The sequence below is a fragment of the Natator depressus genome, chromosome 1 (genome assembly GCF_965152275.1).
Source record: "Natator depressus isolate rNatDep1 chromosome 1, rNatDep2.hap1, whole genome shotgun sequence".
NCBI lineage: Eukaryota > Metazoa > Chordata > Testudines > Cheloniidae > Natator > Natator depressus.
In genome coordinates, this window is record NC_134234.1 from 7,533,843 (window position 1) to 7,547,953 (window position 14,111).

The following is a 14,111-nucleotide window of genomic DNA, read 5'->3' on the forward strand; positions in this document are numbered from 1 at the left end:
TTAGTTTATTTGGATGACCTGATTGTGTTTGGAAGAACCTTAGAGGAGCATGAAGAAAGACTTCTTAAAGTGCTTGATAGGTTGGAGGATTATGGTCTGAAGCTTTCAATTGACAAATGCCAGTTCTGCAGAACCTCAGTGAAGTATGTGGGTCACATCGTGTCCCAAGAGGGTGTGAGTACTGATCCTGATAAAATAGAAGCACTCACTACATGGCCACGTCCAAGTAACTACAGAGAACTCAAGACCTTTCTTGGATTTAGTGGCTACTACCGCAGATTTGTGAAAAACTATGCTACGATTGTAAAGCCTCTGAACGATCTCACCAGGGGACATCAGTCCAGCAAGAACAAATTTAAGTCCAAGAATAAGGGGAGGTCTCCAAAGCCCCCTGTGCAGAGACACTATGGCCCATTTGAACCATTTGGGCCACGGTGGGATGAGAGATGTGAAAGGGCTTTTTGAGAAATCATTACTTGCCTAACTCATGCTCCAGTCCTAGTTTTTGCTGACCCAAGCAAACCCTTTATCCTGCATACTGATGCCAGTTTGGAGGGTCTGGGAGCAGTCCTGTACCAGGAAGTGGAAGGCAAACGTAAACCTGTAGCCTTTGCCAGCCGAGGATTGTCTGATAGTGAAACTCGCTATCCCACCCACAAGCTGGAATTTTTGGCCTTGAAATGGGCCATCACTGAGAAATTTCGAGACTACTTGTATGGTGCTCAGTTCCAGGTGTGGACAGACAACAATCCACTGACTTATGTGTTAACAAGTGCTAAGCTGGATGCTACAGGGCAGAGATGGGTGGCCGCCTTGGCTAGCTATGAGTTCAGCATTCAGTACCGATCAGGGAGAAGCAATGTAGATGCAGATGCATTGTCCAGGCGTCCACAGACTCCAGAAGTTGCTGTGATACCCACAGATGGCGTGAGAGCTATTTGCAGTGTGAGTCGCCGAGAGCCAGAGGCCCGTGAGAGCCTTCAGGTATGTGTTGCAGAAGCTTTGGGCCTGCCCCCTGAATGCATGCCTTCTGCTTCAGTGAACTATATTGCATTGGACCAATCTCCTTTGCCCATGCTCAATGCAGCTGACTGGCAAGAAGCCCAGCGGCAAGATATTGACATTCGTGATACACTACTTGCCAAAAGGGAGGGGCGAAGCCCAGCTGCGGTTGTCCCACCTAACCCGGAGGGTAAACTACTATTGAGAGAATGGACCAAACTAAAACTGATTCAGGGAGTGCTACACCAAATGACCACTGACCCTTTACAAAAACAACGAGCACAACTAGTGCTGCCAAAAAAGTACAGAGCCCTGGCCATGAGGGCTCTGCATGATGACTTTGGGCATTTAGGGATGGAGAGGACCCTGGAACTTATTCGTAGTAGGTTCTATTGGCCCCGAATGGCTGAAGATGTTCGCAGGAAATGTGAGACTTGTGCTCGATGTGTTCAAAGGAAAACTCTGCCCACGAGGGCTGCATATCTCAAGAACATCACCAGCAACAAACCTTTGGAATTGGTATGCATTGATTTCTTGTCTGTAGAGGTAGACAAGAGGAAGGTTGGGAACATTCTAGTAGTGACTGACCATTTTACACGGTATGCACAGGCATATCCCACACGTGATCAGAGGGCCACCACCGTCGCTCGAGTATTGTGGGACAAATATTTCTCAGTCTATGGATTCCCGGCTCGGATACACTCTGATCAGGGGCGGGATTTTGAGAGTCACCTTCTGAAGGAGGTGCTGAAGATAGCAGGAATCAAAAAGTCTAGGACAACGCCTTATCACCCCCAAGGTGATCCTCAGCCAGAGAGGTTCAACCGAACCCTATTAGATATGTTGGGAACTTTGCGACCAGAGCAGAAGGCAACCTGGAGCCAGCATGTCGCATTTCTGGTGCATGCCTACAATGCCACAAAGAACGATGCTACGGGAGTCACCCCATATCTCTTGATGTTTGGGCGAGAACCAAGATTACCCATAGACTTGTGCTTTGGTGTATCAGAGGATGGAGATAGCTATGAAACTCACCAGCAATATGTATCCCGACTAAGGGAAAAGCTGCGGGATGCTTATCGCTTAGCTACCGCTGCGGCTCGGAAGAACGCAGACCGCAACAAACATCGATATGATGCTAGAGTGCGTTCGCAGGAGCTCCAGCCGGGGGACAGAGTCCTGCTGCAAAATTTGGGTATTGCTGGCAAACACAAGATAGCTGACAGATGGAAGGCAATACCTTACCTGGTGATGGAAAAGCTGGGAGATCTGCCGGTCTACAAGATCAAACCTGAAGACGGCCCAGGGCAAATAAAGACGGTGCATAGAAACCTTTTGCTCCCTGTGGGGGAATTGGTAAGCATCCCTTATGAGACGGGCCACAACAGGGCAGCCGGGCAGAACAGAGGTGCTAGACCAAAGCCGCCATCCAACACAGACAGCGGGCCCCCTGCAGCTAACTTACCCCTATTCTGCACATCTGAGAGTGAGTCTGAGGAGGAAGACACAACCCTGGTGTATCCTGGGATGGAGACAAGATTTCAGACTCAATCAGCTGAACCAAACGAGAGTTTTCCCTCTTCCGCCCTAAACCCCATGGCGGAATTATTTAGGCCCCTTTCTGACACCCCGGTGCCGCTGATGAGACCCCCCTGTGATGACACACACAGGTTATTGGACAATGGAGACACACAGGTAGAGGATGCCCTGGGCACCTTGGACCCTCCAGCGTTAGAACTAGGAGTGCAGGGGCCTACGCCAGTAGCCGAGGGACCCTCCAGGGAAGCCTCTCCATCCGTCACTCAAGAGGATGTTCCCCCTACCTCGGCAACAGAGAGTCTCAATAGACTAGACAGGGTGATAAGACCAGTGAAACGGTTAACTTATGATGCACCTGGGGTGACTAATGAGGAGCCAATACATTTAGCACACAGGCTTGTGGAAGCTAAAGTGGGCTTCCTGAGGCCCTTTGGAGGAAACCAATGAGTTGGTATAAAGGGCGTGTGATTTGTCGGGACGACAAATTCTCGGCTGGGGGGAGGATGTAAGCAGTGTCAGGGTGAGCTCCACCCTGACATTGCTTACACAGTTAAGCAAGGCCATCCACATTTTTAATAGAAAGGGGCATGATCAAAGCTCACCTTCAAATGCCTGCTCCAAGCTCTCTCTTGGACCCAAACAACCCCCTCCCCCACATTCAGCTCCCCGCAAACTTGGTGGTGTTGGAAATTTGGACGCAGGGTGTGAGGTCTATCACCAGCACTAGAGAGGCTCTCAGTGCTCATAGAGTGGGTGAGGGTCAGGATCAGACTGAGGAGTAGCCCAGCAGGGCTCTGTTCGGCTAGGCACCACTCTCCAGATCCTTCGCTCTCTGAAATCACATCCTGATTCCCCCACTTGCTGCCAAAGAATGCTGTGCTAATGACAGGTCTCATCACCAAGGGGTGTTGGGAAGGTTCAGGGTCTCCACCCAGTACCCCAAAGCACCTTTATGAGGCATACAGAGTTGAAATCTCTCTACTCCATGCTGATTAGGCCTCAACTGGAGTATTGTGTCCAGTTCCGGGTGCTACACTTCAGGAAAGAGGTGGACAAATTGGAGAAAGTCCAGAGAAGAGCAACAAAAATGATTAAAGATCTAGAAAACCTCTGAGGGAAGATGGAAAGAAGTGGGTTTGTTTAGTCAGGAAAGGAGAAGACTGAGAGGGGACATAAGAGTTTTGAAGTACCTAAAAGGTTGTTACAAGGAGGGGGGTGAAAAATTGTCCTCTTCAACCTGTGATAATAGGACAAGAAGCAATGGGCTTAAATTGCAGCAAGGGAGGTTTAGGTTGCACATTAGGAAAAAATTCCTCACTGTCGGAGTGGTCAACCACTGGAATAAATTGCCTAGGGAGGTTGTGGAATCTCCATCGTTGGAGATTTTTAAGAGCATTTTGGACAAACACCTGTCAGGGATGGTCCAGATGGTGCTTGGTCTTGCCATGAGTGCAGGGGACTGGACTCGACGACCTCTCGAGGTCCCTTCCAGTCCTATGATTCTGTGAAAAAGGGTGAATGTGATCCAGAGGGATATAGGTCTGGAAGTGACCTCATGGCTCCATGAGCCCGGTCCCTGCTATGGCAGGTGACCCTGGCATATTGCCTACTTTATGCATCTGTCAAGCTCCATGTTAAAACCAGCTGGGTTGTTGGCCCCACACTGCTGCTGTTGGGCAGCTGTTCCAGAACCTCCCTCTACGCATGGTCAGAAACCTCCTTCTCCTCTCCAGCCTCAGTTTGCTCCTGGCCAGTTTCTCCCCATTTCTTCTTGGGCAAACACTGTCCTTTAGCTTCAGGAGCTCGGCTCCCCCCTTGGTTTTTACTCCCCTGGTGTATTTATAGAGCAATCCGATCCCGTCTCAGCCTGCCTTGTGTTAGGCTAAAGCAGCCAAGCTCTTTCAGTCTCCTCATCAGCCAGGCCCTCCATTGCCCTGACGATCCTAGCAGCCGTTCTCTGCCCCTGTTCCAGCCTGAATTCTTCTTTCTACCATAGGAGTGAGCAGAATTTTACACAGTTTGCCAGAGGAGGTCTCACCAGGGCCTTGTATAGTGATATTCATAATTCTCTATCTTGCCTAACACATTCTAGGACCTCATGCGTCTTGTTCAAAGCTGCATCACATCCGTGACTCACAGTCATCCTGCGACTGACTAATACACCCACGTCTTTCTTCTCCTCTCTCGTTTCCGACATACCCTTGGCTGTATAAACAGGTGTGTAGTGACTAGAACGAGGGAGGTGATCTCAGGTCTCTATATGACATTGTTGAGACCAGTGCTGGAATACTGCACACCGGTCTGGTGCCTAGATTGAAAAATTGGAGTGGGTGGAGAAAAGAGCCACAAAAATGACTGAAGGGCTGGAGCAAATGCCGGACGGTGGAGACTTCAAGGGGTGAGACTGCTTAGCTTACTAAAAGTAAGGCGAAGAGCTGACTTGATAACCGTGTACAAGCACCTTCACAGGGTCCAAATACCAGCTACTAAGGGGATCGTTTATCAAGCATGGAAAGTTATAATAAGAGCCAATGGCTTGAAACTGAAACCAGACAAACTAAATGTGGACATGAGGCACACCTTTTTAACATCAAGGGTGTTTAACCACTGCAACAAACTCCGCAGGGAGGTGGTGGATTCTCCTGCTATCTCCAAACCAAGACTGGATGCCTTCCTGGAAGATACACTTTAGATGAACGCAAGTGATGAGTTAGTCAGACAAGGTCATTGGGTTCAAGACAGGGGTAAATGGGTGAAATTCTGCAGCCTGTGATATAGAGGAGGTCAGACTAGATCAGTGGTTCTCAAACTTTTTGATTGCGCCCCCATGTCTTTGTGTCTGTAAGAGGGTAGCGCCTTGCCCCCCGCCGACCACCACCACACAAATACATATAGAGATACATGTGGGGGCGGGGCTCCACTTGAATCAGTTGTGGGTTTTTTCTGTTGCATGAATGATCCAAAGATCCACTGTAATAAGAGCAAAACAAAACTGTGATTGTGGTCCCTGCTTCCAATGAAATACGCACACTGTGCCATAGCAAACGGATTCACATACAGATGGCACTGACTTTCTGTCATGCTGTGCAAACCTAACAGAAATCTGTCAAAATACACAGCACCGCGTAGAATCAAACGCACAGCGCCATCTGAGGACTGGATCTGACTGGAGGAATTAGCGTGGCTAGTTACTCATTGCTGTGGGTAAAATGTGCAGTCAGGTTTTTCCCCGAAAGCTTCTCATGCCCCCCACACCGGAATATATTCTGCACACCCCAGAGGGGCCCAGCCCCCCATGTGAGAACCTCTGGACTAGATGATCTAATGGCTCTTTCTGGCCTTAAATTCTATGACTCTATGAATCATTGTCTTGAGTGGATAGTTATGTTGGATCCAATTTGAACAAGTTGCTACTTTGAATGCTGACAGGCACTCAGCCAGGAGAGACGCTGGCCAAGAAGAATCTGGATTGTCAAAGTAAAACCAGGATATATGGTCTTTGTTCTCTAAACCAGGTCCTTTCCTGTCTTGGGGGGAACTCACAACTGTCCCACTCTTCCAGCTGGGAACAACACTCCGTCTATATAAAATGCTTATCACCAAGCAGGTCCAATTGGACACCTCAGTCTCTTCCCTTCGGGTGTTTGTGACCAGAGCTACACAGTCACCCCCAGCTTCTTTAAAAGTAGTAGTTTTATTGGCAAATCTCACAAAGCAGTCGAGAAAATGGTTTGAAAATACCAGGCAGCTGTCACATGTCTACACTCAGCTATCTCACGTCTCACTACAAGCTAAGTTAGACAGGCTTTGCTCTGGAGATAGAGGAACAGAACTGGCCCAACTTACATTCTTTTGGGATGCCAAGGAGCTCTTGGGACCCAGCCTAGTTTCCCTGTGTCCCTGAGAGCATCTTCCCATCTGTTTACCCCTTTCTTGTGGAAGCAGCCTTTGCTGAAACCTGTGTGAGCCTGGGTCCAGTCACTGCAGTGCTCAGCCATGTCCATATTACAGGGCCTAGGTGTGAAGCTCACCTTTACCCTCAGATTGCTGCCACAGACATCAAGGGGCTAAACTCATGGGGCTTCCCAGAAACCCGCTGTCCAAGGAGGCTGTGATAAGAAGCCTTTTATAGACCAGTGTCAGAGGTGGGACCCTGACCTAGCCCTGATCTTAGGGTCTCTGAGTATCTGAGCCCTTTGAATGTATTTATGCTCCTGTCACCGCTGTGAGGCAGGGCAGGGCTATTATCCACCTGTGCAGAGGCTCAGAGACAGCCAATGGCTTGCCCACGGTCACACATGTCAGGGAATCAAATCCAACTCTCTTGAGTCACAGAGCCGTGCCCAGACCACAGGACCAGCCTTCCAGCCATCTGAGCAGTGACAGGCCTGGCTGGATTGTCTGCTGTGCCAGAAGAGCTCCCCCCTGCGCTGCAGAGAGCACGGAGAGCAAGGAGCCAGGTACAGTGGTTTGACTCGTTGGCCTGTTCTCCCCCTGAGTGGAGTTTAGGGCAGCCTGGGGCTGGGCTGGCCTCCGCCCATTAGTATCGGCTTCCAAGAGCACAGCCCACTCTGGCCAAGTCCCTGTAGACAGGGGCCACCCCAGAGTGTCCCCTTGGGGCCTGAGGTAGCCCTGCTCTACCTTTCCATCTAAGATCCTTGCAATGACTTATGCTCAGCCTGGGATACTTAAAAAAGGAGCCCCCTTTCTGGGGTTGCATTAATTCAGTCTTCTCCAAAACACAAGCTCTCCTAACCCCCAGGTCCTTAGCTCAGGAGCCCCCCACCACCTTGCTAGCTGGGGCCAGCATTGGTTCAAACTTCCCACATCCCTATTCCTCTTTTTCCCCTGAAGCCCCGCCCCCTGTCCCATCTCTTCCCACTAAGCCCTGCCCCCTGCTCCTCCACTTCCCCTGATGCTCCGCCTCCCAGTCTGCCCAGAGTCGGGCCATGGTAAGAGCTGCCCCAGGAGCACAGGTTGTTGTGGGGAACCCTGGACTCTCCACTTTCCCTGGGTTGTACATCCTGGGCGGGGAGGCATCAAATGTGGAGGGTCTGGGGCTCCTCACAGTGGCTGTGGCTCTCTGGGCAGCTCTTACCACAGCCTGGCTCTGGCTTCCAGCCTGGAGACAGGCCAGAGGGAGGGACCTCCAGGGAAGAGGATCCAGGATGAAATAGGTGGCTGTGTTTTTTGTCTCCCGTGCCTCCAGCCCTGGAGACGGGTGATGAACTGACCCTTCACTTGACAAATGCCCTGATTATCCTCTCACGAAGATGTTTGCTTTTCACGCTGTACACAATTGGATTTATCAGAGGTGGGACCAGCAAGTAGACATAGCCCAGGACCGTTTGAAGCAAGTGAGAAGAGCTATTCCCGAATCTGTGTGTCACAGCCAGGCCAATGTCTGGTGTGTAGAAGACCAGGACGGCGCAGAGGTGGGAGACGCAGGTGTTCAGGGCCCTGAGGCACTCCGTGTGGGATGCAATGCTCAGCACTGTTTTGAGGATCATCACATAAGAGAGGAAGATGAGCAGCGAGTCCAACCCCACCGTTAAGAGTGTAGTACACAAGCCATAGATGTAGTTGACTGTGATGTCCGAACAAGCCATCTTCATGACCTCCTGATGCACACAGTAGGAATGGGAGAGGACGTTGTCTCGACAGTATCGGAACCGTTTAAGGAGAAAGGGAAGTGGGAATATTACAGCCACCCCTCTTAACATAAAAGCCAGTCCCATCTTGGCTATTCTCGGTGGAGTTAGGATGGCAGCATATCTCAGTGGTTTACAGATTGCGATGAAGCGGTCAAAGGCCATCAGCAAGAGAATGGAGGATTCAAATTTTGCAAGCGAGTGGATGAAGAAGAGCTGGGCAAAACAGGCATCGAAGCTGATCTCCCTGGATTTGAACAAATATATGCCCAGTATCGTCGGCATGGTGACTATCGATAAGCCAAGGTCTGTGACGGCCAACATGGAAAGGAAAATGTACATGGGCTCATGGAGGGCTGGATCTGTTTTTATAATGAACAGAATGACTGAATTTCCTGCTATGGAAATAACGTACATGAAGCAGAAGGGGATAGAGATCCACAGATAGACGTCTTCCTGCCCAGGTATCCCGGTGAGAAAGAACACTGCAGAGTTCAAGTTGGTGTCATTGACAGCTGACATAATGTACTGGGCAGGTCCGAGGAGTTCTGAACTTTTCTTCCTGAAAGGAAAAAGAACAGGAAACTAGATAATATTTAGCGAGACATCTTTCTGCTCTCAGTGCAAGTCTAGAGACTCCCAGGAGCTCAATGAAGATCAGCAAAAGCATATCCTTGGATCCAAGGATAGGAAGATAGGCACTGCCAGACTGGATCAGACCTGTAGTCCATCTAGCCCCCTATCCAGTGGCCAGTTCCAGATGCTGCAGAGGAAGGTGGTAGAAGCTCTGCAATAGGCAGCTCTGAATGACCTGCTCCTAGGGAAAGTTTCCCCCTGACACCCACTAGTTAGACATAGTTTGTGGTGTGAATCAAGAAAGTGTATAGGACTTCTAAGACTCTTCTTTAAAAAATCCTCACGACTGTAATTGGATTTTCTGGTTATGCATATAAAATCCCCCCCCTCTTTGAATCCTGCTAAGCTCTTGGCCCCTTTGATATCTTGTGGCTGGGAGTTCCGCAGGCTATGTGAGCACTGTGTGATTTTACAATTGTGACCTTTCCACAGACACCCTTTCTGGCCCTCCACTTCTGAGCGTGGCCCATTGTACCATGACAGGTGTATAAACACATGGCAAGTGCATGGTGAAAACAGTCATTGCATTTATCTGTCCTGCACTGAAGCTATTTATAAATGTGCTTCTTTGCATCATTATATATATATATTATATATATATTCTTTATTTGTTTCACTCTGAGAGTTCAAATTATGCCACTGCATGTTTGCAGTACATGGGATAAATTCTTAGGTCCAGGTTCTTAATTCAATAAAATTGACTTCAATCGCATTACTCCAGATTTACATGTGTAATTTTGATCAGAACTGGGCTCTATTAACTTTCCCTTAACTAAGGTTCCCATTAATACACTCTGACCCCCAAGAATCCCTCCACGGGAAGCTGGAGTGCGTGGTCTGGCCAATGTTGCCTGACTCCAGAGAGTTTGATCATCCTACAAGCTTCCCTTCATCCACACGGGACCGGCATCCTCTTCCCATCCAAATGTCTGTAGATATTTTTTGGTAAGTTACAAGTTAACACAGACTGTTACTTCAGCGGGGCAGAGGAGGGGATGGTGTCCCAAATGGGTGAATATGCAAACATTGGGTTTACACTAATATCCAGTTCATTGTATATATACTTGAGCCATGGTCTGTAAGAGAAAATGGCATAAATTGCATACAACCACTATTACACTCCCCTTTCAGCTCTCGTCTTTGCCTAAACACAGACCAGCAGTTCTCTTCTCTCAGGCCTTTTTGGAAAGTCTTGTACAAGTCTTGCAGAGTGATTGAATGCACGACCCTGAATATAAGTGTTAGAAACAACTTCTGCTCAGTTACCAGGAGACAGTGTCATACAATTGTTCACTGAACAAAGAATCAAGAGCACAAACCCATTCCACACAGTATTTGGAATACTTTTGACATACTTTCTAAGGAAAAAAAACATTAAGCAGTAAAGTTTCCACTGTTCCTTCCTGTAGAGATTCCAACAAGTCTGCTGCTGGCTTTCAATATTCATTCATATCATGAAAGTTTGGTTTGTAATATTTGTATTACAATGGAAAGTTTTGGCACAATATTTACACATCTGTACTTTTGCAGACATGTCAAACCCATTCTTTCCCCTCTGATCTTCTCTCAGAGGCGACTTCTCAGGTTAGAGTGCAGCATAAAATGTCGCATCCGTTATCTGGATTTCTTCAGAACCTGAACAGACTGAGCATTTTAGCCCCTACTCAGTCACTCATCAGCAACCAAAAATCTAGTAGCTCCCCTGTCCCTGGGTTAATATCTGACGGGTTCTCCTCAGGTTCTGTTCTGTCAGTCTGTAGCCTGTATCCAGAGTGGTAACAGGCAATGGGATCAGAATAGAAAATAATCTTTCCCTGAGCTCTCACTCTCTAGTACAGAGTAACCCCAGCACCTCTTATTCACCAACGATGAGGGTTTGCAAGAAGTGGATTTCAAAGTCAAACACATGAGTATTCATGGAAATGCAACTTCATTTCCCACAGGTAAGTTCTCTCTCTCTCTCTCTCACTGTGTCTATATTCTGCATTCATAAAATCCGTAGTACCTGGGAACGGCATTGTGACAGACATGGAGCTGAGCGGCCATAATCAATGTGTATGTTGAACCCAGTTCTTAGGATGTGTGCTGCAGAGTTATATTGGGTTAACTATTGGGATGTTTATGTTTTGGCTGTGTCATAAATATAAAGGGAAGGGTAACTACCTTTCTGCACACCGTGCTATAAAATCCCTCCTGGCCAGAGGCAAAGTCCTTTTACCTGTAAAGGGTTAAGAAGCTCAGGTAACCTGGCTGGCACCTGACCCAAAATGACCAATGAGGGGACAAGATACTTTCAAATCTGGAGCAGGGGGGCGAGGGGAAAGGCTTTGGTCTGTCTGTGTGATACCTTTGCCGGGCACAGATCAAGGATGCAAGTCCTCCAACTCCTGTAAAGTTAGTAAGTAATCTAGCTAGAAAATGTGTTAGGTTTTCTTTGTTTTGGCTTGTGAAATTCGCTGTGCTGGAGGGAATGTGTATTCCTGTTTTTGTGTCTTTTTGTAAACTAAGGTTTTGTCTAGAGGGATTCTCCATGTTTTGAATCTGACTGCCTGTAAGATTATCTTCCATTCTGATCTTACAGAGTTGTTCTCTTATCTTTTTTTGTTCCTCTAATAAAGTTCTGTTTTTTAAGAATCTGATTAGGTTTTTTGGGTCTTAAAAATCCAAGGCTGGTTTGTGCTCATCTTGTTTATTCTCAAGCCTCCCCAGGAAAGGGGGTGTAAGGGCTTGGGGGGATATTTTGGGGAAATAGGAACTCCAAGTGGTCCTTTCCCAGTTCTTTGTATAAATCACTTCATCGTGGCAGCATACTCTTCAAGAACAAGGCGAAATTTGTGCCTTGGGAAAGTTTTTAACCTAAGTTGGTAAAAATAAGCTTAGGAGGTCTTTCATGTGGGTCCCCACATCTGAACCCTAGAGTTCAGAGTGGGGAGGGAACCCTGACAGGCTGTATGGGGAGAAACCAGTCTGGCTCATCTTCGTTTAATAGCAGGCTGCTGGAAAACAAGCAGGAAGGGAAGCAACAACTCAAGAAAAAGAAAGCACTTCAGGGAGGTGGAGAGACAACACTGGGGCTACAAGCTGAGAAGAGCCTGTTTCTGGGCTCTAGCCACATTGCCGAGTTCACAATGCTGAGAATCTCTTCAGACTGACAGGCACAGACACCGGTGGGAAAGTCTCAAGGCCCTTGGCCTGCCTGGGTCCCCCTCAGAGCAGGAGGGCTTGGGGTCAGAAGACGGTTGTTTGAAAACCCTCTTATTTTCCCCTGTTAGGCTTTAGTCCTGCTGTTTAGATTAAACAGTATTTTGGTTTGGGAAGGCTGGCCGGTCACTCGTCCCACCACTAGTCACGGACTTCCAAAGGGAAGAGTCACAGGTGCCGAACCCACTGGGACCTGCTCGGCAAGCATAGTGGACCCGCAGTGAACTGTAGCCCAGGGCCCAGTCTGAGTGGGGGAGGATCAAGGGATTCCAGCCCATGAGAGGGCAGGGTATGAGGCCTGACATCTGTCACTCAGAGACCAGAGAGGGGGCAGAGATGCAGGTAGCCCTGTAACTCTGAGGGGTACCAAGAGGGCAGAAATGCTGAAGCCCTTAGCCAGTCAGGAAACAGAAATATGCCCTATTAGATCTGTTACCACAGAGCAAAGCAACTCTGAATTCCTGCCTTCACAATCGAGCCAGAGAATAAAAACTTTGAAAATACATTTGCTGATAAAATTTCCAGGAGCAAATAAACCTGAGGCAATTTGGGACCTAGTCACTGATAATCTGTGCAGTCTCATCTTGCTCAGCCCCTAGCAGGATCGGGCCCAGAGCACATGGAACCTCTAAAAATGGGACCCCTGGAGAAATCCTGACTTGGGGCATCGGGGTTTTAACACTTTGAGGTTGCTTTCAATGTAAGACTTCTGTGTTGCTTGAACAGCCCACCATGGAGTATGTGCAGATGTGGGGGAGGGGTTCCCAAGCTGCCTAGCGCTGCCTGCCCTCCAGCCCCATCACTGAGTCACCCCGACAGCCCAGCTGAGTCCTCTGCTGCTGCACAGAACATCTGCCAATGGAAACAGCTTCCAGCCTTTCCCCTCCACTTTGCATTTTAAAGATAGTGAAACCTGCCAACGTACCCAGTTCCTGCTCGAAGAGGAGCCACTGACACCAGAGGTCTTCACAGTAAAGGACAAGGAGTCATTGGAGAGGTTGCACGGGCACCAGGCAGTATCTGTTCAGCTAGGAAGGCATCTGTCTTTATGAAGTATGATTGCACATTTCCTTGGGGACCACTTGGCCATCAGGGAACCTCAGCTGCCTGGCTTAATGTGCATCAGCTGTAACCCTCGTCATGGCCAATGGCAAACTGCAGGAGGCCAAATCACAGGGGACGTGCGGTGATGCCGTCCAACTGGACTGCAGCTCCAGCCCTGCTGCAGGATCTACTCCTGGAATCTGGGCTTCTAGTCACAGGGCTACCTCGGGGGAGGCCGAGTTGTAACAATGATGCTGTCACAGCTGTGAGCTTTCCATAATAAAATTAATAAATAAGTAAATTAATAATAATAATTAACAATAACATAGGACCAGATTTCTCCCTGGCAGCCCCCTTTCCTGCATTACAAACCCAGCGTACTGGCCAGGGAAGGGAGATTTCACAAGGCTCCCTACAGGGAAATTTCCTTCGGATCATTCCAGAAGGGGAGGTCGCTTCACTTCTCCCTGAGGAATAAACAGTGGGCCACAGGATCCAGGGATCCCCAAAGTTAGGCACAGATCTCAGTGATCCACTGGCAGCTCGGCCCATCCACAATCTCTGGGCTTCCACAACTGCTCTAGGAACCGCTCCAGCTCCCTGCTAGCACAGGTTCATCAGAGATGTGCTACCAGGACCTGTCACAATAGCCACTGCCCGCAGGATCTGCTGAAGGGACATTGTACAGAAGGGTGGGGGCTGCACAGAGATGGGGAGGCTGGTTAGAGTAGCTGGGGGGCACAATAACCCAGCCCTAGACTGTTCGGGAGCTTTTGACCTTTCCATGCTCAGAGTGCAGCCAGAGACTCCGTCAGTGCAACCTCCATTTATGTTATGAGGGAGAAGCAGATGAAAAGCCTCCAGTTTCTCTTGGGGATCCAGGCAGCTGCAGCTGGGCAGAAATATGGCAACCGAGCTTTCAGAGAAAAATGATCTGTTTTCTATGAAAATTCACCCCAAAAAATGGGTGAAAATGAAACATTTTAGTCTGGGTCAACATTTTTCGTTTGGGAGCAATCTCTCTGTTTTCTACCCCAG

The 14,111-nt window shown here is 48.6% G+C and overlaps 1 protein-coding gene across 2 annotated transcripts; it reads right to left on the reverse strand.

Moving 5' to 3' along the window:
* Positions 1–2,279: 2,279 nt before the first annotated feature.
* On the reverse strand, positions 2,280–8,714 carry LOC141988354 (olfactory receptor 51G2-like). Of its 2 annotated transcripts, XM_074954141.1 has the most exons (2): positions 7,800–8,714; positions 2,280–2,672 (listed from the first exon to the last, which is right to left on the reverse strand). In XM_074954141.1, exons 1-2 carry the CDS (start codon positions 8,712–8,714, stop codon positions 2,550–2,552), a joined length of 1,038 nt encoding a protein of 345 aa, XP_074810242.1. In that variant the 3' UTR covers positions 2,280–2,549. The 2 variants fall into 2 exon arrangements, with proteins under 2 accessions (XP_074810242.1, XP_074810245.1); XM_074954144.1 differs by lacking the exon at positions 2,280–2,672 and having other exon boundaries at positions 7,779–8,714.
* Between the last annotated feature and the right edge of the window lie 5,397 nt (positions 8,715–14,111).